Genomic DNA, 24,949 nt, shown 5'->3' on the forward strand with positions numbered 1-24,949 from the left:
ACGACTGATAAGCAGCAGATGATTGCTCATCTCTTTGCTACTTGCTGGTGTTGAGGTGTTGTTAGTTGCAAAGCCAATTTGTTAACAATTAGTGCTCATTAGAATCATTTCCTGTTATTGATTCTAAACATTTGACAAAGCACTTTTAGGGAATTGGACCCCAAAAAGTAGTCGTTCGTCAATGTTGAGCAATTAAAAATCTTCACAATTCAATGTAATTCCTAACCAGAGTCATCAGTTTCCAAGTAATTATTTTTGCTTTGGAACCCACCTGCTGTCCTGTCCAGTTTAAAGATGTGCTGGAACAAGGACATACTTCTTAATTAGCAGAGGTTGTGGATAAGTCAGCATGGGAACAAAAGGAATTTTCTTTTATTATCTGCTTTAACTGTTTGCAGTATCTCTTTAAGGGACAGAGCTGCAAACTCTCAACACAATACATGTATTTTCAAGAGTGTGAAATTAAATGCATTACTTCTATTATCTAAACATCTAAGCTTAGTTTTTAAGTCTGTATTCACCTTTGTACATTATGAACTCTAAATATAGAACCTTAAATGGAGTCATTGTGCATTACATTAGAATTTAAATAGTGCCAGTGTCAGCTTTCTGAAATATTATATATGACTTTAATAAAATTAGCATAAATACTATATGCATTTGAAATTTTTCTGAGAAAAAGCATTGTAGTTATCTAATTTCTGAATATGATTCTACATGAATTATATTGTTACAAATATATATTCAATAATATTCTCTTATTAGCCGATTAAAATATTTATTATCTGTACAAGTATCATCTATGCATACTTACCTAAATGTTCTTTATTTAGACTAAGAGACTATGCCTTATTTCCCTTTTAGTATGTAATGATTTTTACATAGGAACTATTCAGTAATTTTTGTCGGATCAGAATTAAAACTAAATAATACTCTCCTACCTTTTGTTCCTTTCCCATATCTCCCCAAATTTTCTTTGCTTCTGTGTTTATGTTATAAATTTAAATGATTGTTCCTACTCTTTTTCTCCTAGATTTAATAATGCTAAAAATATTCCTTCTTATTGTTGCAGAAAACAGAGATGTGAACTAAGTATATTTCTGTTTCTAAATTTTTTATTCCCATATTAAAAGCCTAGATCAATGGAGAAATTGTATGTGGGTGTTTTTTTTTTTTTTTTTTAATGCCCCATGCTCAACCACTCTATTCTTAATAAACAGAGATAGTATTGACACAAGTGAATTTTGTTTAACCACACTACATTTGCTTCTTAATTAGTGAATATTCATCTGTCATCAGCAGCAGCTATGACACCCCTCCCTGCTAACATGTTCTGTCATAAATAATCAATGAGGCACTATTAATATTCATGAGCTGGAATCTGTGTAGTCATGTGCACTGATGCAGAGACGGGGGAGTGTTGCCATGAACTGACTGGAAACTCTGTGTGTGTATCCGTGAGTGCAAGATACTTAGGGAAAGCGAAGAAGAGCATGCTGCTACACACCACCCTGGTTTATGCTTCCAGCTAACAGCGGTTTGTCTGTGTTTCTGGACTGAAGTGACTGATGAAAAACAGTAGTCAAGTCTGGAGGGTGATTCCCTTTCAGTTCACTTGCCTTTCAGTTCTGGGGAAATTAGAAGATTTGCTTTCTCTCTCTGCTTCTTAGAATGGGCTGCAATTTGTGCACTTTTCAGAAAAGAGAGGAACACTACAAACTGCTGTATGAAGTTTCCCAGGTGAGTGCAGGGTCTAATCCCAGCAACTAAACAGGCAGGCTTTGTGTTTGTCTGAAAGACGGTAAATGAATTCTGGCTAGCTTTATTTTTTCTTTCAGTACATCTCAGAATTGAGGGAAAACTTGCTGGTTTGGGGCTCTTTATTTTGGATTTGGGTGGCAGTTTTCAGCTTCCTTGCCACTCCCCCTTCAGATGACTTCCTGTGGGATTCTTTTTAACATTTTGTGTATCTACTGCCAAGATGTCAGTCACATAAGAAGAGTAGCACTGAGATCCATGTGTGTAGTATTTTGAGATACCTCTTTCATTTTGGAATACTGTTGACATTTGAAAAGCAATTGTATCATTGTCTGTATAAGTATTGAGATTTAATAGGTCTGTGATCTCAGGTATTTTGAATAGACAGGAAAAGTTTCTTGCCAAATCTTGTTAGCCAGAGGAAATTATTTGATTAATTGGAAATTTGTGCTTTGGTTTAAAGGGAAGACCTAGTATTTTTGTATTATATGAGAAAAATATATAAAATGTCTTAGCTGAAAAAGGAGATAAAGAAATTTTCTTACCACTTGTTCTTGGATTCTTTTTTTTTAAATTATTTTGTTTGTTTAGCATTAGACATTAATTCCAAGAGCTTATTACAATATCTGCATGTGACATAAGAACAAGTGAACAAATTCAGATGTCTCTTTAATATGTATCTGAGAGCTTTTCAGAATAAAGATAAAACTATATCTTCAGCCTTCATAGTTTTAGTAGAATTCTCTTAATTCACCATTTTATATGGGCAAGTTCCCCGGGGTGGGGGGATACTCAAATCCAAATTTCTTGTTTGGCAAAATAAAGTTTATTTTTCCCTTCTTCTAGTTTGTCCCAGATGTGCCACACTACCACTTTTGTTTTTAGACAAGATTGCTGATGAAAGACAGTGTTTGGGATGTTGGTGGCCCGTGGCACAGTAGGAGCCAAATGCCCACTATCTACTGGTTCCCTCAGATTTCCCCCTGACGTGATTCATTTCACAGTGGGCTAATTACAAAGTGGATTTGATACACATGAAACAGCCTCCTCAGTTGCAATGTTAATGCACATTTTCATGGTAATGTGATCAGAGGCTCATTAGCCAGTTTCCAAAATGATCCTCTGCATTAATTAAATATAAAAATGACTGCTTTATCACCATAGAGAGGAAAAAGAAGATTAACATTGTTAATTACACCAGGGGCAATACCTTTTGCTTCTTCTTCTTTTTTTTTTTTTTAACTACACATTTGCAAGGATAGGCTAAAATAATATTCATTTCCTAGATAAGCTCTCATCCACTTTGGCTCATGAAAACAGTCTCTAGGTGGAACACTTTCCTTTAGTTTGGTTGTTGGAGTGGAGTTCTAGTATTGTTTTTCTTTGGGTCGTGGAGCAGCAGAGGAGTTGATTGATCAATCGATTTTTTAAAATCTGAATTACTAAATGTATATAAAAGTATAACTTGGAGGGGGTGGTAGGTGGCATTCTTCCTCATTACACCTAGGTCAAGCTGTTTCTGTTCTACTAAGAAACCAAGCAGGATTACTGCATCCAGAAAGGATCACTGTATTTGCCAAGGAGCCTTTGTTGTGAATGTTTTAAATGCTTGTCTGTGAGTTTTGCCTTCAAGTGCTTCCTAAATCTTGAGAAAATAGATAAGCCATGCTCTTTATTGCCTCTACCTGTACTCCTCCATATATTTATTTTATTTTCTCTGCTCCTGAGTTGCAGTACTTATGATCTTTAATAAAGGGGGTGAAAAATGAAGTATTAACTTCCTTTGAACTGGCTTTTATTAGATAAGTTAAAACCCCAGCTTACAGGTCTTGCATGTGTTTTCCAAGGGGAGCCCTCCTACAGTTTGTCCCCAGCTTTGCCTTCTATTTTATTGAGTTAATGGAATAGATAAGATACCAAAGGAAACCAGTGATAGGCTCATATAATACACTGGAACCCTGTGTGGTGCTGCAAACTAGTTTCTATTTTTATTTGGAGGAAAGGCAGCTCAGAGCACACATGAAAGTGAACATTTTCCTAACCAGGTGCTCAGGAGGGCACATAGCTGCCCCCATAAGAGAGGATACTATTTACAAAAGTGACTGGAGATTGGAAACCTGAGTATTTCTAGACGTATATTAAAATAATTCACTTACGCAAGCATTAACACCTGATTGCCCAAATCACATCTATTTATAGACTTCTAATTCACCTACCTTTTTTGACTTCTTTTGCTATTATTCCTTAAGAGCTAAAGCCAATTAAAGTTTACCAGAGGATGTGATAATTTAAGATTAGCAGTGATACTAAATGCCCAACCAATAGTAAAATGTTCATTTCTTTATAATCGAATCATTATGATATTGAACTTTGTTACATTTTCTTTCTAGATTTAATGATCTGATAATACAGGCCAAGCAGAATACAGTTTCAGGTTTATAGCTGCAGTAAACAAAAGCAAGGAGTCCAGTGAAACAGTCAGAATGATGTGCATAAGTGTGAAATGAAGTCAAGTTTATATTTTGTTGATATTGTTTGCTCCTATAGAGGAGCTAAGACTTGCAGTTGGCACAGGAGATGGAATTTCCCCTCAAGAAAATTATTTTCAGTGGAAGTTGGGTCAATCATGCTACAGTATGCATACACATGCAAGAATCGAGGGTTTGAGTAGATCCAGTAACCTTCACACCAAGCAGTTTTCATGCATCTTTATTCATCTATTAACTTTTATATGTGCCAAGGACACAATTTTTATCTGCAGTGATTTATTTTATCCAAAGTAGGTTTTTTATTAACCTCTTAAGAATTAATAAGTGGGTAATTTGAGCAATGCCTTTCTATTGACATGAGTTGAATTGCCTGTTTTGTATGAATCTGATTAAATAGCCACCTGGACCAAGAGAGCTACAATAGCTTGTTAAGTATTTCTCACCTAATAAGAGATTTATTTCTGTGTGAGATTAGATGGTAAGATTTAAATCTACTAACTTCTTAGCTTGATTTTCTCAGACATAAATCAAATGTAACTACTTGATTGATTGAACAATAGCAATTAGCGATGGGATGTTCATGGGTGTTGAGTAATGTGTTAAAATTTGGAGCAAATATTTAAAAGCTCGTACTGTTAACACAAAACTATTTATAGGATTTTATTTCAGCCCTATAATGTGTTATGCAAGATTCTGTTCCTACTCACTTGCCACATTAGAGAAAAGGATTAATTTGCCTTCAATCTCAGGAAAACCGGAGTAGAATAGTATTTGATCCCCAGGCGATGTCACTGCTGTGCCTGTTGCTCTCTTCTAAGTGGATACTGTGGCACAACACAGAGTTGATTTATTAATTTGAATGGTTTGGCACAGTTAAGAGGTCTCCCTACCAGGGGCCTCCATGAATTAGTAACATAAACTGAAGCAGAACCTGTATCAAAAGTAACAATACTGGCAGTTAACAATAAGCACTTATAATGTTCTAGGTACTGTGCAAAGCACTTTTCCCTAAATATCATCTTATTTAATCCTCATAAAAGCCCATCAAGGAGTTACAGGATCCCTACCCGCAATTCTTAAATATGTTAAATTTTCCTCTATTCTACAGTATTTCTTGAATCTCACGTAATCTCCCTTCTCTAAACGCTGTCCCAGATCCTTCAGAAATTTTTTCTGTTTCATCCTATGTAAACCCAACTCATAATCTCTTAACCTCTTTCCCACATTCTCTGGAGATAGTGAAGGTCTCACCCTCTTTCTTGTTTCAACAAAACTCAAAACCTCTGAATGAAAAGCAACACTTCTGTCTTCTTCCTCCACACAGTGGCCTTCCTGATTCTTTTATTTCCGCACATTCCCAACATCAATGCCTGCCTTCCCACAGTCACAACGTCTCTTATTAACTCTGTCTGATATCATGATAAGGACTTTCCTTCTTAGCATATGTCTGTATGCCAGCCCACCCTGATTGCTGCTGCTGGAATAATTTTCTAGAAAATATTTAATGGCTCCCAATTCCTATAAAATGAAGTAAACATTTCTTATTCCAGTGTTCAAGACCCTCCTTGCTGCTCTTAGATTTCTTTCTAATTTTCTCTCTCACTGTTCTTCCTCTACTGAAATTTGTGGTTGCTCCAGAATTCCCTTTCTTTTTTGCTTTTCCCTGTGTCAGCCTCCCAATTTGGACTTTGTAACTTAGTTCCTTTACTTCAGCTTCTGTGGAATAACCACTACAACCACTCCACCACTGTCTACTTTTTTTCCTGTTATTCAAATTTCCCCTTGGACAGAGAGATTTTTTCAATTATTGGTTTTAAAAAATCACTCTCCCGCTTTGGGACTCTTCTAGCATTTGGTTGCAGTTTTGAAGCTGCCTTTTCATGTTTGTCTGTCTGGTATTATACATAGTCAATTGCATGTGACTAAATTGTAAGTGCCTGAAGACAGGCCAGGTATCTGTCCTTTAATCCCCATTCTGACAGCAGACATTCATTAAGATCCACCACAATATCTTTCCCATCCACAGTCTGTTTAGAACTAAACTATCCCATCCACAGCTTCTGGAGAGGATCATATCACTCTACCTTTCTCTGGATCCTATACCTCACAGCTGATTATACCAGGGGCGAGGACCTTGTGCATAAAGTTGAGGGTTCAATTAAGTTTTTAGCCTCAGAAATTTATATGGAGAAATAGGACACTAGTAATGAGAATAAAATACAAAGAGATGCAGAGACAGTGAGAGAGCAAGCGGGAGGGTGAGAGCGAGAAAGACAGAAAGGAACTTGGGCACTTGTGATCCACCTCATCTATGAGGATAAGACCTATCAAAAGAATCAGAGATATCTAAGAGACAAAGCAAATGGATCATGAGACAGAAAAACCAAAGAAGTAAGTAGCTGGTCCTCAGAGTGGCTTCATTTTCCCAGTTCCAATACATTCCTATAATAAACCTCTATTGTGTTTACTTGAATGAGAGATCTATTCCTTATAATTAAGAACAAGTGAAGACACTTGATAATAATGTCTTGCTTTTGTCAATCACCTAGAAAGTGCCTTAAACTCTAGATATGTGATTTAGTTTAAAAACTTTTGCTAAGTTCTAATTGCCTAATATGTGCCAAGTCCTGAACTTTGCCATGAGACAGTTCTTGGTTTTGAGAAATGCACAGTCTGGTAGTAGAAAAAGGGTCATAAGCAGAGAATTTTCATATAATATGGTAAGTAAAGGATTAAATTAACAGAAATGTTGGCAGATGGCTATAGGAGTACAAAGGGGGGTCTTCTTGGGAGAAGAAGGGAGAGGAAGCCAAAATGATGGAAGGGTACAAAAAAGTTCATGGAGGTGGCAAACAGGTGATAAGTATAAAGGGACATGGGGCAGGGGAACTGTAAGTGATGTATTGCTAAAGTTTAAAGTGAGAGGCAGGCTCACAGATAAGTCTTGAGAGTGAACAAGACCATACCTTACCCTGGAGGATCTCCCATGATCTGATGTATTTTGTTTGCTTATTTGTTTATTTGTTTGTTTGTTTTTTAAGAGAGAGAGAGAACTCTGATGAGATGAGAGTTAACAGTGTAGATTTGGTTTTGGTGTGGCCAGTTGGACTTGAGTTGGGGATGGTACACTACAGCAAGACTACACGGGAAGCCAACCAGGTCTTGCTGAAAACAGCAACTTAGTGGCAGAGGGAATGTAAAGGGAGGAGAAAAGTGAGATCCACAAGGAAGTAAATTCAATATTTCTGGCTTGTGAGACTGGGGAGACATCGTGAAGTTTAGAGAGAGAAGAAATAGAAGAAGGGAAATGAGTTCTGAAAAGAAAGAGAAGGTTGTTAATTTCATTATGGGCTATCAAAGCAATGTCCAGCAACAGTGGAACAGTGAATGGGCAGAACAGCCACTTGGCATATATGTGTCTGTTGGATACTATCACCCAGGCATCCGTGATAAGTGAGGAGAAGAAATAAGAAGTGAGGAGAGTTGTGAATAAAGAATACAATATTGTGAAACAGGCCAAGGAGAAGAAAGAAAAGGAGGAAACAAACCGTTACATAGTGAGAAGGAGAATGAGCAGAAAGGTGTGGGAGAAGTCAGGGGAACAGAGTTTTCGTAAGTTAAAAACCATAATGCTTTTTGATTTAAAGATATGTGAGGTGCTACTCAGATATGTCTTTAGAAAAGATTTACCCCAGCTGCAGGGAGTACTGTCAGTAAAAGACTTCAACTGACAGCCCCCTTAGGGACTGTCTTAGCTACCCAACGTCATACACCTTTTTGCAAGGCCCATATCCAGTGATGGATTGATGGGAGTATGTAAGGGTCTATCTATATGATCTTAACCTGATTCTGGACGTTCTGAAAGGCAATTTAAGTTCAAGAGCTCCCTATAAGTGGTGTTGGGCTTCACAGTTCAGTCTTCCTGCCCAGTCTTGCTTCCTACCCCTCCCGTCTACAAAGAGAACACTCTTTAGTAAACATCTTGCACACTACCCTATAATCTCAGAGTTGGCTTATTGGAGAACCTAACCAAAAATGCAGAAAGGCAGAAAAATAATACAAAAAGTGATTAATTCAAAGGAAAGGTTGACTGAGCTTTCAAGAAGTGGAGACATGACAGATTATCAGTGGCGGGGCACTGCAGAGGGGAGGAAGGGAGGGGCAAATAAAATCAGTAGGGTGCCTGATCCTAGTTCAGGTGTGGTGAGGGCCAGTGGGAGACTCAAACTTCACCTGTACCTAGACTACTTATGTATCCAATCTTGACTTACACCCCTCATCTTTAAAATAAATATTTAAAAATTGGAGTTCAGCTTTTTATGGCCTTTCTTAAAATATAAAATTATTTAAAATTGTGACTAAGAAAAATAAAGTTAATATGAAAGTTATCTCGACTTTTTTCCCCCTTCAGGTGCACAAATTTTATTTATTTTTTATGTTTAAATTTTATTATAGTAATGTGGGGTACAAGTGAGGATTAACTACATAAATAGTCTGCATGCAGGTGAAGTTTGGTCTTCTAACGGGCTCTCACTCCCCCGGTAATGAACCAAGTACCCTTTGTGTTGCTATATGCTCCCGCCCTCCTCTCTCCTTCCCTCCCTTAGCAGTGCCCAGTGACTGCCAATCCCTCCCTTGTACTAATGTGACTGATGTTCAAGATCCACTTATGAGTGAGAACATGCAGTATGCAGTTATTTGTTTCTGTGATAGTTTACTTAGTATGATGGTCTCCAACTCCATCCAATTTGCTGCAAAGTTCATGGTTTTGTTCTTTATGGCTGCATAATACTCCATAGTATATATGTAGCACACTTTCTTTATCCATTTCACTTTTGATGACCAGTAGGGTTGTTTCCATATTTTTGCTATTGGGAATAGTGTGGGGAGAAAAAATGTATGTGCAGGTGTCTTTTTGGCAGAATGATTTATGTTCCTATGGGTATACTCCCAAGAGAGGGATTGCTGGATTGTATGGAAGGTCGATTTTTAGTTCTTTTAGGAATCACACTGCTTTCCACAGAGGTTGAACTAGCTTGCACTCCCTTCCCCAACAGTGTAGGCGTGTTCCAGTTTCTCCGCACCCGCACCAGCATCAGTTGTTTTTTGACTTATTATTGACAGCCAACATTCCTGGAGTTAGGAGATATTTCATTGTAGTTTTGATTTGCATTTCTCTGATGATTAGTGAAGCTGAACATTTTTTCATGTGTCTGTTGGCTGCTGGTATGTCATCTTTTGAGAAGGGTCTTTTCATAATCTTTGCCCACTTTTTAATGAGATTGTTTTCTGTTTTGTTTTGTTTTTTTCCTTTCATTTTGAGTTCCTTGTAGATCCTAGATGTTAGGCCTTTGTCAGTTGCATAATTTGCACATATTTTCTCCCATTCGGTGGGTTGTCTCTTTACTCTTGATGCTTTCTTTTACTGTACAAAGCTTTTCAGTTTGATGGGGTCCCATTTGTAACAATCCAGGAACTTCCCTGTTGAATTCTATAAGACATACAAAGAGGTGCTGATACTAATCGTATTGAAAGCATTCCAAGCAATTGAGAATGATGGAATTCTCCCCAGCTCATTTAATGAAGCTAACATCATACTGATATCCAAACCTGGCAAAGATTCAACGAAGAAAGAGAATTACAGGCCAATGTCCTTGATGAACATAGATACAAAATTCTCTACCAGATTCTAGCAAATCAGATCCAACAACGCATCTCAAGGATCATCCACTATGACCAGGTGGGCTTTATTCCTGGGTTACAGGGATAATTCAACATTTGCAAGACCATAAATGTAATTCAGCACATTAACAGATATAAAACCAAGAACCACATGATTAAAAGACATTCAACAAAATCCAACATCCCTTATTGATAAAAAAAAAAACCCTTGAGCATCTAGGCACAGAAAAAATGTTTCTCAAAACAGTAAGAACCATCTATGATAAACCAACAGTCAACATTTTGCTCAATAGGCAGAAGCTAGAAGCATTGCCCTAAGAATGGAAAAAGACAAGGATGCCCACTCTTACCCCTCCTAGTCAATATTTTTCTGGAAGACTTAGCCAGAGCAATCAGGCAAGAGAAGGAAATTGGGGGTATCCAAAGAAGGAAAAGAGGAAGATAAGCTATTCTTCTTTGTGGACGATGTGATTTTTATACATTGAAAACCCTAAAGAGTCTGTCAAAAGCCTCTTTGCACTGATAAACAACTTGGATAAAGTTACAAAATCAACATGCAAAAAACAGGTGCATTCCTATCCACCAGCAACAAGCAGGCAGAGAACCAAATAAACAGCACAATCCCATTCACAATAGCCATACAAAAAAATGAAATACTTTGGCATCCACCTAATCAGAGACCTGAAAGACCTTTACAGTGAGAGCTACAAAACACTGCTCAAAGAGATCAGAGATGACACACACAAATGGAAAAAACACTCCTTGCTCATGGATAGGAAGAATCAATATTGTCAAGATGTTCATCCTGCCCAGTGCAATCTACATATTCCATGCAATAGCCACCAAGTTACCAGCATCATTTTTTTTCAGACCTGGAAATGACAATACAGAAATTCATATGGAAATAGAAAAGAACATGAATAGCCAAAACAATCCTCAGCAAAAGGAACAAAGCAGAAGATATCACACTTTCAGACTTTCAACTTTACTACAAGGCCACAGTAATCTAAGTAGCGTGGTATTGATACAAGAATAGGCACATAGACCAATGGAACAGGACAGAGATTCTGGAACCAAAAGCATAGTCTCTCAACCAGCTTATCTTCAACAAAGCCACCAATAACAATCACTGGGGAAAGGAGATCATATTTAGCAAATAGTGCTGGGAAAACTGACCACACGCAGAATGAAACTGGACCCTTGCCTATCACCATGTACAAAAATCAGTTCAAAATGTATCAGAGATCTAAATGTAAGCCCTCAAACTATACAAATCCTAGAAGAAAACACAGGAAACATCCACGCACATCAGAGTAGGCAACAAATTCCTGACCAAGTCCCAAAAGCAAATACCATTAAAGCCACCTTTTCTTTAAACAGTAAGATAAGGTGATTTCACATTTTGAGCCATGATGTTTAGATTGTGGTAATAATACAGTGATTAAAAAATAAAAAATGTACATTTAGCTAGAATTTCTCTTATCCAAGACTTTAGAAGAAAACCTTAAATGTTAGGGTAGTTTTGATATGCAAAAGACTTTTTATAAAAATAAGTATTTTTAATGATTATAATTAAGTTAGATAGGTTTACTAAGGGAAGTGCTCTTCCCTACTTAGAAAAATCAGAATACCATATATTGTACTAAAATGTGTACATTTAATTTCTTTATATTTTTGCCATTTAATTTAATTTTTCTAGACCTAGGAGAAGTCACCCATCTCTAATTGTGTATCTGTATATTTAGATGAAATTCTTTAAGAAAATATTTTCACTGATTCCATATTATTCACAAGGAAGGCATGCTACTAAAAAGTTAACTAGTAGGTATACTGAGATATTTGATGCTTCAAATCATCTGAATTTGTTGATGAAGTAGGATAATCTGATTAGAAAATTATTTAATTTTAATTTTTGTGTAAAAATATTTCTCACATACATGATCTGATTTCATAATTACTTAACATGTACATTTCTTATTCATTTCTAATCATATTAGTAACAAATGAACTGCATATCTCTAGCAAACAGTGGTTTCTTCACAAGAGTTATTAAAAATTAAGTGCAAAGATTAATTGATAGTGAAAAATCCTTCCATAAGTCAATCACTGTCCAATATGTTCATTTTATAGAAGCAGATTTTCACATATTGAATTTTCACAAGTCATTTAATAGGTATTCAATCAATTTTATTAAATGGCTAAGAAGGCACAAGAATTAAATCATTAGGTAGTCAAGAGGCCTCCGGCTTGTGGTTTTATGAGGGATCCATACTCCTGAAATGTTTATAATTCATTAGGAAAAAATGAGCAATCAGTCATTCATTCAATCATTCAGTCTTTTGCAGACACTGTTTTCTCTTATTATCCATCCTAGGGCATGCACCTTAAGAATTTTAGGTATCATTTTCAAGAAATGTCTTCTTCTTGTGACTAATTTGAATTTAAGTACCACTGGGTATCAATTTTGTCTTCATATGTAGAATTCTAGATAATTCAAGTGCAGCTGTGTTTTTCATATATAAATACAACATTTCTAAAGTCATCGGTATAACCTATTCCTTCTCCATCTCCCTTCCAGCTGTATTAATTTTTTCTTTCTTAATTCTATTTCGCTCAATGTGGAATACCATCTTTAAAAGGGTTATTACGAAGAGTTTATTGTTTCCTCCAACAAAAATCTTAAAAGGTAGCAACCCCATATATTCTCTTGTATTTTGACATATAACATCTAATTGCTAATTTGTGCCATTCTGTAACAAGCTGTAAATCTTGTTTTATGGTTGTTTGGGTCCTGTGAAGCTGTGTTTTCTTCCCTCCCTTCTGCTTTATGTAGCTTTATAGAACTGCTATAGAACTTTTTTTGGAGGGGAAACGCTCTCATCTCAGTGGAAATTAGATATTTTTCTGAACTAACCTCTCACTCCCAAGCCTCGTAAGAATCTGTTTCAGATTCTTTTATTTAAAAAAAAATTAAAAGACTCTTTCAAGAATATATGAACAAAGAGAATTTCTAAAATACTTAGTATGGTTTAAAAAAATAATAAATTCATAGATGAAAGAACACTATTGTAATCAGTGATAGTTAATGTTTTTTTAATAATTGAATCATGGTAGAATTCAGATATTAATATTTTTTGAAGTAAAAGAAAGTTTAAGGAAAAGCATTTCTCATTGAATAACCACAAATAATTGCTCTGCACTTGCTTTGTGTTCAGCACACTGCTAGATAGTAACACAGGACAGAACACAAAGGATGCATAAACTAGGAAGCCAATCTTCCAGGAGTGTGTCATGAAGCAATTAGAAGACAAATGTGGAAATGTATGGCCATAATGTAGTGGACATTGCAGAGAAAAAGATAGTTCTATATGAGCAGGGGTAGTCTAAGGGACTTCATGGCCTAGGCTAGGAGCTCCCAAGATTTGTTTTTTTGTTTGTTTGTTTTGTTTTGTTTGTTTTTAAAGAGATGGGATCTTGCTCTGTGGCCCACGCTGGAATGCAGTGGCATGACCACAGCTCACTGCAGCCTCAAATTCCTGAGACAAAGCAATCTTCCTGCCTCAGTCTCCCGAGTAGCTGGGACTACAGGTGCATATCCCCAAGCCCAGCTAACTTTTTTGATTTTTGGTAGAGATGAAGTTCACTCTGTTGCCCAGGTTGGTCTCAAATTCTCAGGCTCATACAATCCTCCCGCCTCAGCCTCCCCAAAATGCTGGGATTACAAGTATGAGCTACTGCACCCAGCCAAGTTTCATTTTTTAATTCAGCATAATTATTGCATACCATTCAGCCAAGGTTTCATGTGTTTCATGTCCAGGATGTATTTTAAAAGCAAAGTTAAGAAAGATGATTTATAGGACATAACAAGGAAAATGGGAAGAACAGCCTAACTAAAGCAGGATATGGGTTGACTAAAGTAGTTGAGGTTCTTAATTTCCATGCAAAAATGAATGGACTTAGTACTGTCATCGCTGCAGGACACTCTACACCCTGAGAATGAAATCAAACAGTTTTAAGTCAATTTCAATCGTAGAATAAGTGTAAATACATTTTCTTAGCACTTTATTTAAAAGGATAGCCATACTAATTTGACCTACAAGTAGATTTTGCCATTCACTTCTTAAGTATGCTCCATATTTCCTTATTGACTTATATTTATAATGTTTGAAGGTGGTTTTGCCTATTGTGAGCCTCAGTGCTAACATGAAAAGTCGTAAAAATGTTTTACAAAGATGGCACGTGAGTGATTTCCATCTTTGATGAGTACATACTTGATACCAAGCACAGTGTGGGGAGCGGCCCTGTATGTCTAGAAGAAAAAACAGAGGATTTTGAATAAAGCAACAACATCACTTATCTTCTCTCTGACTGTGAGTTAGTTATTTAACTTCACTGAGCCTCTGTTTAATTGATTAATGTCAACTTAGGAGCATTTTTTAAAGGATTCAGTGAGACAGTATGTTCAAAGGTCAAACACAGTATACACAGTATAATACACAGTATAAATGATAACTTTTGTAGTTATGATTTCATCTTAGTCTAACAATGACTCTGAGATGAGTAATACTGTCCCCATTTTACAGATGAGAAAACTAAGGCATAAAGTAAGCTAGTGACAAATTCAATTCATATTGTCAGCAAGTGGAACACCTGAAATTCTCATCAGGATCTGCCTAATGCTAAAGTTCAAATTCATTTAATTATAATTATATGTCTGATTCCCTGTGAGCTCTCCATATTTATCTGCTAACCCAATCCACAAATACTGAGTACTGACACATAAAGGCAAATGAATAAAAAAAGGAAGATGAAATGGAAAGAAGGGAGGAGGGTAGGAAAGAAGTAAGGGAAAGAACAAAAAATACTATTTAAATGTCTCCTTGAAAGGGTCTATAGAAGGTGCCCTTTTGGGCATAAGGAAGAAAAAAAAGGTCCTCTCCATCAACTCTTCTTTCATCATTTTAACAGCATAAATCAAATTATCTCACCAATGAGAGTCTATCAACATGGTAAAGTGACTTGTCCCTTCCCACTTTTGAAGGCTTGAAAGCCTTTCCCCACTTTTCCATAAATCTCTGCCTGGCATGAAAGATTCTTCACAATCTGCTATCTTTCCTCATTCTCTCCTAACAGCCCATATTTTAGCCAATAAGAACTCTAATTTTCTATTTGAAACAAAACAACTTTTCCCATCTCTTTGCCTTTTGCCAATAAGTCACTTTTGCCTAGAGTGCCTTACCCATCCCATTCTCGTATAAACTGTAATGTCACATGACTCAATTCAAAGTTTGCTATCTGTGAAGTCTTCTCTGAATCCAAGAAAGACTAATTCATTTTTCTCAGTGCTCTTCTTCAATGGTGCTTCACAATTTGAAATACAGTCAGATGCTTCTGTGTTTGTGTTTAGTTCTGCCTTCTGTGGCTCTACCATCACACAGTGTCCATCCCAGAGCAGGTATTTAATACAGGCCAAGTCAAGGAATAGGAATGAGAATAGCATGACAACTGCATTCACCAAGGACATCTTATCTTGTTATTGTCCTCAGTATTCACCAAGTTTTCTATGAAAACAAAATCATTTTTAAAAAACTACATGGACTATGTTTTCTTGATTTTTGAAGATGCTATCTTAAGACATGCTCTAATTGTAAGATTCATCATCAAATTTAAGGATAGTTGAGAGAGCATGGTTGACAAACATATTTTACCATGTATATTGATTGCAAGCCACATCCCAATTTCAGAAACAATAAGATGTTGGGGAGAACTTGCATCATAGAATTGAAGAAAATGGTCATTGCTTTTCATAAAACACACACACACACACACACACACACACACACACACACACACACACACACACAATTGACCTTTCTTTCATCTCTATGGCGTTCCTCTTGTCTGCCTTTTTATACAAGACTGAGGGTTTTATTACCCAGGTTTTTTGTGAACCCAGCCTATCAGGACCTTAACTCAAAATCTCCATTAATGATGGAAAGTGACAGAATTTTTATTACTCAACTATCAACCCTCAACACACCTAATTGTTCTTTCTTTCAAGAATTTACACAATAGTTCTTCGGCTGAATAAATTGTAGTGCTCTTCAACACATGGGTCAGGTATTTCCTTTTCCATGAAATCTTCCTGGTGTCCCTGGAATTGAATAGGCCCTCTCTTTTCTCTTTCCAACATACCTAATGTGTCTCTCTGTCATAACATGTACCAAATGCTATGCTATTGTTTCTCAGTTTATTTGCAGATTATCTTGTCTCTGAATCTCTGGAGGGCAAAATCCTGTCTTCAATCTCTGCATCCTCAGACTCTAACCCAGTACCCATACAAATGACTACATACCAAATGAATTCTGTATGCACAGCAATATGATACAGGTGACACAAAAACATAATAAGATAGGATCTCTGCCCTCAGGGTGGTTACTGTCCAGCAGGAGTTTTGTAATAGATGTGAATACAAATAACTTCAGTGCAAGGAGCAATATTAGCTCTATGAGAGAGGAAGATTAACCAACTGTCATGAGATGTCATAGTGCTGATAATTTGCTGTAATTTTCTGTAGTATAGATGAAAATTAAGATAAGGTATCTAAAACAGGATTGATTATTGAATAAATTAAATTTCATGTTGCTCCTTGTGCTATGTTCTATGCTACAAAGTTAAATTAACTATTTTGTGAAAGAACAGTTTAATATATACTTTTTAATAGTATATTATTTAAATTCATCATTAAAATTAAAATGGCAAAGTATGGCTAAATAGTTCAATTATTTATTTTATTTATGCTCCTTAAAAGAATTTAAATTGATGTTTATAAAATATACTGGAAATTGCCCAAATTTTCTTTGATGATGATGCCTTTGGGTTTCATAATTATTCTGGCACTTAAATGAGAGTTTGTCCAAGTGCAAATATCCAAATTAAAATTATAGAAAACAAAAAGTAACCTAAGAAAACCATGAACATCATTTTTAAAACTTTAAGCTCTAAATAAAACCTAACCTAATAACATACTAAAATATATTTTCCAATAACTCAAAACCATATTTATTTTACATATATTATTAGTTATTACTTTACAGCTAGAATAATGAAAATAAAAATAATCTCCCCTCATATACCCAATAACACTTAAACCTTTTAGAAGAATATCTAACTCAGTGGTCCACAGATAACTTCAGATAGAAAATGAGAGAGTCGAAGTTGTTTTATTTTAAAATGTTCATTTTTAATCAAAGTTAATTTTCTATTCCATGAAATTTAGCCCTAAACTGTGACCTAAATGCTAAATATATTTGCCACGTCAGACTAGAATCTTATTCAGATCCTGGGGAAATCTGAAGAAAGAGAGAAGAAGCGAGGGAAGCTGATTATTTTTACCACCTTGCTTATGGTGTATTTTAAGAGCTACATATAAAAGTGATGTCTCTGGGGGTAAATTTACTCAATATTCAAGAACTTATGAATATTATATAAAGTTCTTAAAATTTGTTTGGTATTATACTATAATATATCTAAGGCAGTTTATAGAATTGAGAGAAAGTTTGGCCATGACAAGATTCCATTCAATATAATCATATTTCTTTAGATGTGAAATTTAGACTTTAAAAAATCTTAGAAAATGTCTCCTCTTGAATTGGTATAAGGTAGATGACTTAATTTAATCTTTTCTATTTCTACCTTTTGAAGTAGAATGTCACCAGTAAATACTAGTAATCTTAGCAAAGGTATAAATATTACAGATTCATTTGTATGATGTTAATATGCATAATAGGTTATTTACAGATATATTAAAGTAGATCCTGCAACTAGACATTCTTTTTCAGGTTTATAACTCCACTGGTATTCTAGCTATTCTAAAAAGTTGTTGAAATTAAGTTACATTTGAATTTATAAAGAAGTTGCCTTACAGATCTTTTATACTGTCACTCCAGACTCTTGAAAGCAAAGTAGGCCCTAGATTTCAGGAACATGAAACTGTGGTTTCATAACTGATCAATGATGTTTAAAAAACAAACAACAAGAAAACCAGTGATGAAAGCATTTGCAGCAATTTCCATCTCAGATCATCACATTCATGGAGTGATCTACTCTAAGGAATTACCGTTTTCTGGCTGAGTAATTGACACCTTGTCTACAACTAATGAGTGTGACCACTATGTCCTGCTTGGTGTCTTGGGGTGCACCCAGGAACAATATTAACAGTGTGCTAATGACTGCTCCCGATTGCTTTCCTCTTCTTCCTCCCACCACAGATACTTGGTTTTCATCTTCTACAACCAGAAAATAATTTTAAAACTGGTTCCTCACTTTGAAGTTTGCTTTGACAGCTTTGAAGTATTTACAGTTTCTGGCCAGGATTTTCTGTGCTTCATAGATCACAGGAAAGTCTGAAAGAGGGAAAAACACATTAATTTGAAATATAGAATTTTCTGTAGATATGTTTCATATAGCTTTGGGTTCCCTTTTTAATAACCTGTAATAAATTATTACTTTTGGAAGGTACATTAGAGACAAAACAATGGCTAACATGAACTTAGGAAACTATCTATTTACATATTAATAATATCATAGGAGTCATAGGTGGGAACCAATGAATGGCCTAATGTTACTTTCAGGGTTCCCAAAAGGAAATTATCATGTCTAGCAAAGGGTATACTCACCCCTGAATATGTTGATACACTTGTGTTTCAGGGTTACATAGGGATATAGAGACTCATAAGAATCAAACTCTTTACTTAAACTATTCAATGTAATACATTTTATATTTTTTTAAAAGCTAGGTAGAAAACATATTTTGTCTCTGTAAGTTCTAACAAAGTAATCGTATGTGGCTTACTAAATTGTGAATCTGAATGCCCATAGTTATTTTTAGCCTTGCATTTAAGTTATCTTAATTTGGGGCAGAGAGGAAGCATTTGGATTATTATCTGTTGTCTTAGGTTAAGTGGCCCTGGAAACAGGCTCTGAGTCTGAGATTTGCCTGTGAGATGTTAGGAGAGTTATCTCAGGAACAACACTGGGAGGGAATGAAGGCAAGACTGTACACGGAGGAAAATGAAGAGGTGTGATGCAGTCTCAACAGACGCCTCTGCTATTCTGATGGCAGAAAGTGCTCTGATGCTGGGATGGCCCTTCAGAGTTGACCCCAGTCAGGCAGAGCAGCCATGCCTTTGTACTCCTGCATTGTCTGATCTTATGATATGGTTGCCCCCAGGGAGTGGGTGTAGCTTTGAGCAAGGCAACACCCTTTGGCTGAGCCCAGTTCCCAGAGCAGGACAAAGGTGCCAGGCTACAGCAGCCATTATCCCCAGCCTCTGGGGGAACAAATGTCTCAGCTCTGAAAAGGGGACCTTAGTGCTCAACAGCCGTCACACACACCAATTCATCTTGTAATATGTGGACATAATTTCTAGGCTATAATAAAATTTTCCCTCCAAAAGAATTTTAATCACTTAGGAGACAAGGTCAGATTCCTTAAGGTTAAACCGCTCTTCTCCTCTTTATCCACTTCGTTGCTAGTCTAAATCATTTTCTGGAATTAAGAGTGTCATTGGAGCATATTTTGAGAATGTGACTTTGAAAGTCTGACCTGTGGAAATGTGATGAATTGTGTCTGGAGATTGATTTTACTTAGTGCTAATACCAAATCATGTAGCAACGTAGTTTCTCTCACTAAATACAGCCCAGGCCATATTGCTGAACTCCGCGCTGCCACGGTCACCTCATCAGGATGTTTTCTGTCCTGTGACTAGTGGCTTCAAATGTCCTCATCCATCTTCTTGTCCCATTACATTTTGTGTGACTGATGTTCTGTACCCATTAAAATTGATGGGAAAGAACAAAGAGAAGAAAAATGTGCCCTTCAATTGATTATTTCTCTGAAAAAGCAAATGAGAATTCTCCAATACCAGCAAGAGATTTAGAGTGGTAGGCTTTCCCCCATTTATTAAGTGCTTTAATTAGCAGGTTTACTAAACAGAGTTGCCTGTTTATAAGGGCACATTATTCAGCCTCCTTTAAAATTGAATCTCCTTCTGAAATGTTTGATCTTTATAAGATGAATTTAATAGCTGTAGCATTGTTTATAGTCAGGAGTTATTTTGGTAAATTCTCAGTTCCATACCAATTAAATGAGATGCCTTCCACGTCAGATTTTTTTATCTTCTGATGAGCTATCATAATGGCTCATTTTATGCTCTGTGATAGCCGATAATTAAATTGACCATTATTGTAAACTGAAGCCAAAACCAAAGTGATTTTGGAAGATCTAGTCTTCCTAGGTTTTTCTTGGATCTGTTGAATGTTATCTTTGTGCTCAACAAATTGCAGAACAGCAAGATATTTCTGCAATACTCACAAAACATTTGTTTAATTACATTCTTTAATGCGTTCGGGGAAAAATAAAACCTGCCCACTGGCAGCTACCTGACTTTTGGCCTCAACACCTTATATCTCCAGACGTTTCGATGTTTGAGTTAAAGGAAACAATGTGGACTTGTTTCTCAGGACATATGACAGAGTCACATTTTTGCAAAATGTATTTTTTCTTACAAAATTAGAAATGAAATACATTTGACCAAATAATAGAAGATAAATTATTTTGGAGTTAATTCCCTAGAGGGGGTTTGGCTGCCCAGGAATCTATGGAGTAATTTAAGTGCTGTGGAGAGTATGGTCCCTTGAGGAAAACAGGAAAGTAAGAAACATTCTTCTGGTTTCACCCTGGTCACAAGGATGGCAGGCAGGAGCTATTTTGGGGACTTGGCCATAGGAGTATATCTGTGAACAGCTGTCAGATTGGCTGTGGTCTCTCTGGTCTACATTTTCAGCAATACTAATGATCATGCACTATTCAAATACCTGGACCAACTATGGGGCAAATGGAACTAATCAGACTAGAGTCAGGTCTTTTCACTTATGTAAAAAACTGTCTCAACTGCACTATCCAATATAAATTTCTGTGATAATGGAAATAGTTTATACTTGTGCAATCAAGAACAATAGCCACTAGATAAATATGACTACTGAGCAATTGAAATGTGGCTAGTGTAACTGAGGAACCGAACCTCTGATTTTACCCAGTTCAGTTAATTTGCTTGCTAAGAGTCACATGTGGCTAGTTACTAATGTATTGGACAGAGCAGGTTCTAGAAATTTTTTAAGAAATCATATCCAATGCTTTAGAAATGATATCTTAAGACCTTAAAGTCTACAGTTCAATTCCTGTTCTATGCTAACATTTTAAAAATATCTGTATGAAAATTTGGGGGGGGTATATTTTATTTAAATATGTGATCCTTTTTTAAGAACCAGAATAAAATATAAATTCAGAAAGCTAGCACAAAAATCTGAATTGATTGGAATAGGCTACAAAGAGGAGGCTTAGAAACAGAACATTAAAAGAATCCCCTTAGGTAAAGTGTTCAGTAAATAATCTTGGCACTAAAGTTTCTCAGGAAAGACCGACATCATTTCATAATTTACAGATCCTGAAAGATTGAAATCTGGGTCATTGTACTTTAGCAGCGGGAATAAAGAATGAATTAATTTAATCCAAGCACAAAAAGGTTGCAGTTCCAGAAATCAAAAACATCATCATCTAGGGCATTCTAAGAAAGTCAGTTCCCCTTTCAGCAATAGCAATGAAAACAAATAAAATAATAAAATAGCAACATTAATAATAATATGATTGAGGTAGCAGCTCATATTAAATCACCTTTCAAACCCCTGCTCCAATCCTAGTACTCTATACTATAAGTCATGTACTCGTACATTAATCTGAGAAATCTTTATAAAGTGCTATTTCTTCAAAGCCTTTAGTGCAATCTTTCTCTAATACTACTTTCTATCGTGTCCATTTTATTTCATAAATGTTCAATGTTTACCCCAAAATATATGCAATTCGGTCTCACCATTCAATATTAAACCCATTTTCTTAGAATAGAAATCTGTTATTCTTTCCCAGAAAAGACATCACAAGCCATTCACTCACTGTAAATCCCAATTAGGAAACCCTTGTCTACTCATCTGTGTCCTTTCATCCTGTCACCCCAACCACCACAGTCAAGTTATCAAATTCTGGGGTTCCTCCTCTGTGATATTTATTTCACCTATAGTTCTTTCAGCCCTATCTCTTCTTTCTTACTACCAACCTTCTGGATTTATTGAATCCACATTTTATCTCAACTCCTAACCTGAGTCTTTGCTATGGTCTCTAGGCTCCAAGCCATTTTCCACCTTGCTACCAACATATTATTCTAACTTCTTTGACAGATTACCCAGTATCTGCAGGACAAAGTCCAGTTATCCCAGTTACACCTAGCTCAGAGAACACTGAATCCTAAAAGCCTTCCATGGTCACCAAAATTGGAGCCAATTTCTCTCTTCCTTAGGTTAGTCGACCATATGTCTCTCCAAGACAACAACATTTATCAAGGCATTAATGGTTGTTTATTCCTTTAGAGACTGCAAAAACTTTTTCAATGCCTTCCTTCATGTTTAAGTCCCAGAAATCCTGTGATGTATGTAGAACTAGCAGATATTTTCCCATTTTGTAAAAGAAAAAAACCAGCTGAGTTAGAAAGGTGAGAGAATAAACCAAGATTACACATCCAGTAAGTAACACAATCTCTAGTTCTTTCCATATTAATAAAATAAATGTTTCCATAAAAATAATAATATCCCCCAATTTCTAGAATAGTGCCTAGCATATAGTAACTATTAAGGATTAACTATTAATTGATGAATAAATGAATGAATGAAGACATTGCAGAAGGCCTTATAAATATCATAACTGGTATTTGAACTGGTTAACCACACAATAAGCAGTCACTGGGTCATGTGAACAGGTTAAATGGTGTGGTCACAGAGGGGTATAGGTGAATTTGAAGAAACAATTAGGAAGTCATTGCAGAAATGATGACATTCTGCAATACAGAGTGACAGTAGACCCAAGTAAAAATGGTACAGTAAGATAAATTTTAAAGAAAGTTTAGAATGATTCCTTCTTGACACTAATGGAAAGGCCAAAGGAAGGCCAGAATCAAACATCATGCCCACGTTTCTAGTCATGATATGTGAGTAAAGGGTAGTGCCCATACCAGAGAGAGATAAACTTAGAGGAGCAGTTGTTTCCCTTGATCTTCATTTGAGCTAAATCCTTTGGCATCTAAATATACCATACATTGCCATGTACTTTTTATTGGATCCGCAGCTAATTATTCACACATGAAAATTGTGTTTTCCTCTGAGTTTTAATTCTTCATTTTTCCCATAGCACCAAGCCCACTGCTAGGCAAAAGTTAGACCCAGAAGTGCAGAATTGATTAGTTTGAATATGACATAAACACTATGCTGTTGAATTCATCTATGAAAGTTTAACCTAGGCATAAGTTGCACAACCCAAAACATTGCTTCCCAGAAAAACAGTTAATCTCAGATGTTCTGGCTGCATTTTTTCCCCAAATGCATTTTGCCACTGGATGCTTTTTAAAGTGGAACAGAAGTGGAGTGAACAATATGAACAAACTTTTTTCACAAAGGAAAAGTTGCTTGAATTTTATTGACTACTTTTTTCAAAATTTCTAGCAAATACTAAAATAAGCATTTAAGTTTTTTTTTCAAGTTTTACAACAAACTTGCAAGCTATAAAGCAATGAATAATCTCGTTCTCTCCCCATTTTTTGCTACAATAGAATAAAGTAACTGGATTTTTGTGCCCAATTGGGTCATGTGGTTAGAACTACAGTTTCTAGGAAACCAAGATCTTTTTCATCAATGCTTATTTTCGTTGTACCAATGTCAGAAACGAGGCATTTGTTTTCAATTAAATTAAAGTAATTTAATTTGCAAGTTTAAAATGTAGGTCTTGTAAATAATTGAAAAGCATTAGTGACTTTTTGGTGATATGAGTAGTAATTAACCCGGTAGTTGATAGTGACCATCCAATTAAATTCAGCACTGATTTACTGAGTGTATTCTAGGTGCAAGGCATTGCAGTAGCAAGGTGGGGGCTCCTGGTGAGTAAGACAGAACCTGACCCTCTCCCCAAGGGGCATCACATCTTTAGGGTGAGCCTTTAAGTAGTGAGAAAAAAATGCAAGTGATGAGAAGAGAGGAAAAAAGAGAGAAGGAATTGGATTGAGGGGACTTCTGAAAAATCCTCATGAAGAACAGGCACATCGAACATGAAGCAGTACAGATAAGGGTACAGCATTCTGGCTGTAAAGAAGATGAAAGCAAAAGGGTCAGAATCTAAGAAATCTAGAAAGTGTTAGTCTGAGGAGAGTGAGTTTTCTTTTGTACATGGTTTTAAATTTTCAAATGCTTTTTGAAAGAAAGGTGACAAGACCAGACCTATGCTTGGCTAAAACAAGGGTGGGTTACTATTTGCAAGAGAGGGCAGGGGATTTTCACACTGGTTTTTAGGGATATAACTTTTTTTTTCAGGTGAAATAAAAAATTTCAGTATATAAAATGGAGTTACCTGGCTGGATTTTTGGTGTTGAGGAGGGTGGATTGAGCACTGTGTGTCCCAATATGGTCCTGAGTTCCCTCAGGTGGGAATGGTAAGGGCAGTAGGTAAAAAAGACTAGTGGCAAATAGAAAAATCCCAATCCCTGGGCAAGAGAAATGAGAATATGGGCAAAGGGCTAGCTCAGAAAGGGTGCTGTGAGAAGGAGCCAAGCCAGAGCATCACAGTTTGATGACTGACTTCAGTGGAGGAGACTGGGGAGAGAAAGGCGTGAAGTAAGTTTCTAATGTTTCATAGCCAGGCATGGTGGTGCATACCTGTAGTCCCAGCTACAAAGGAGGCTAAGGAGGAAGGATAGTCTGAGCCCAGGAGGCTGAGGCTGCAGTGAGCCGTGATCATACCACCATACTCCAGCCTGGGCAATGGAGTGAAACTCCCAACTCAAAAAAAAGAAAATTCCAAATAAGTTTCCAATGTTTCAGACTGGAACAACTGGAAAGAGGACAATGGCACTAACCGAGAGAAGAAG

At 36.3% G+C, this 24,949-nt stretch overlaps 1 protein-coding gene across 1 annotated transcript in view; it reads left to right on the top strand.

Annotated features, from left to right (window-relative positions):
• Nucleotides 1-1,397: 1,397 nt before the first annotated feature.
• PDZRN4 (PDZ domain containing ring finger 4) overlaps nucleotides 1,398-24,949 on the top strand; it is a 150,088-nt gene continuing 126,536 nt past the window's right edge. Inside the window, exon 1 of the mRNA XM_008060893.2 lies at nucleotides 1,398-1,740. Within this exon, the coding sequence (XP_008059084.1) occupies nucleotides 1,672-1,740 (69 nt within the window). The 5' untranslated portion in view covers nucleotides 1,398-1,671. The remainder of the gene's footprint in view (nucleotides 1,741-24,949) is intronic.

Source organism: Carlito syrichta, unplaced genomic scaffold, assembly GCF_000164805.1.
Source record: "Carlito syrichta isolate Samal-C Ts95f unplaced genomic scaffold, Tarsius_syrichta-2.0.1 Scaffold304763, whole genome shotgun sequence".
Lineage (NCBI taxonomy): Eukaryota > Metazoa > Chordata > Mammalia > Primates > Tarsiidae > Carlito > Carlito syrichta.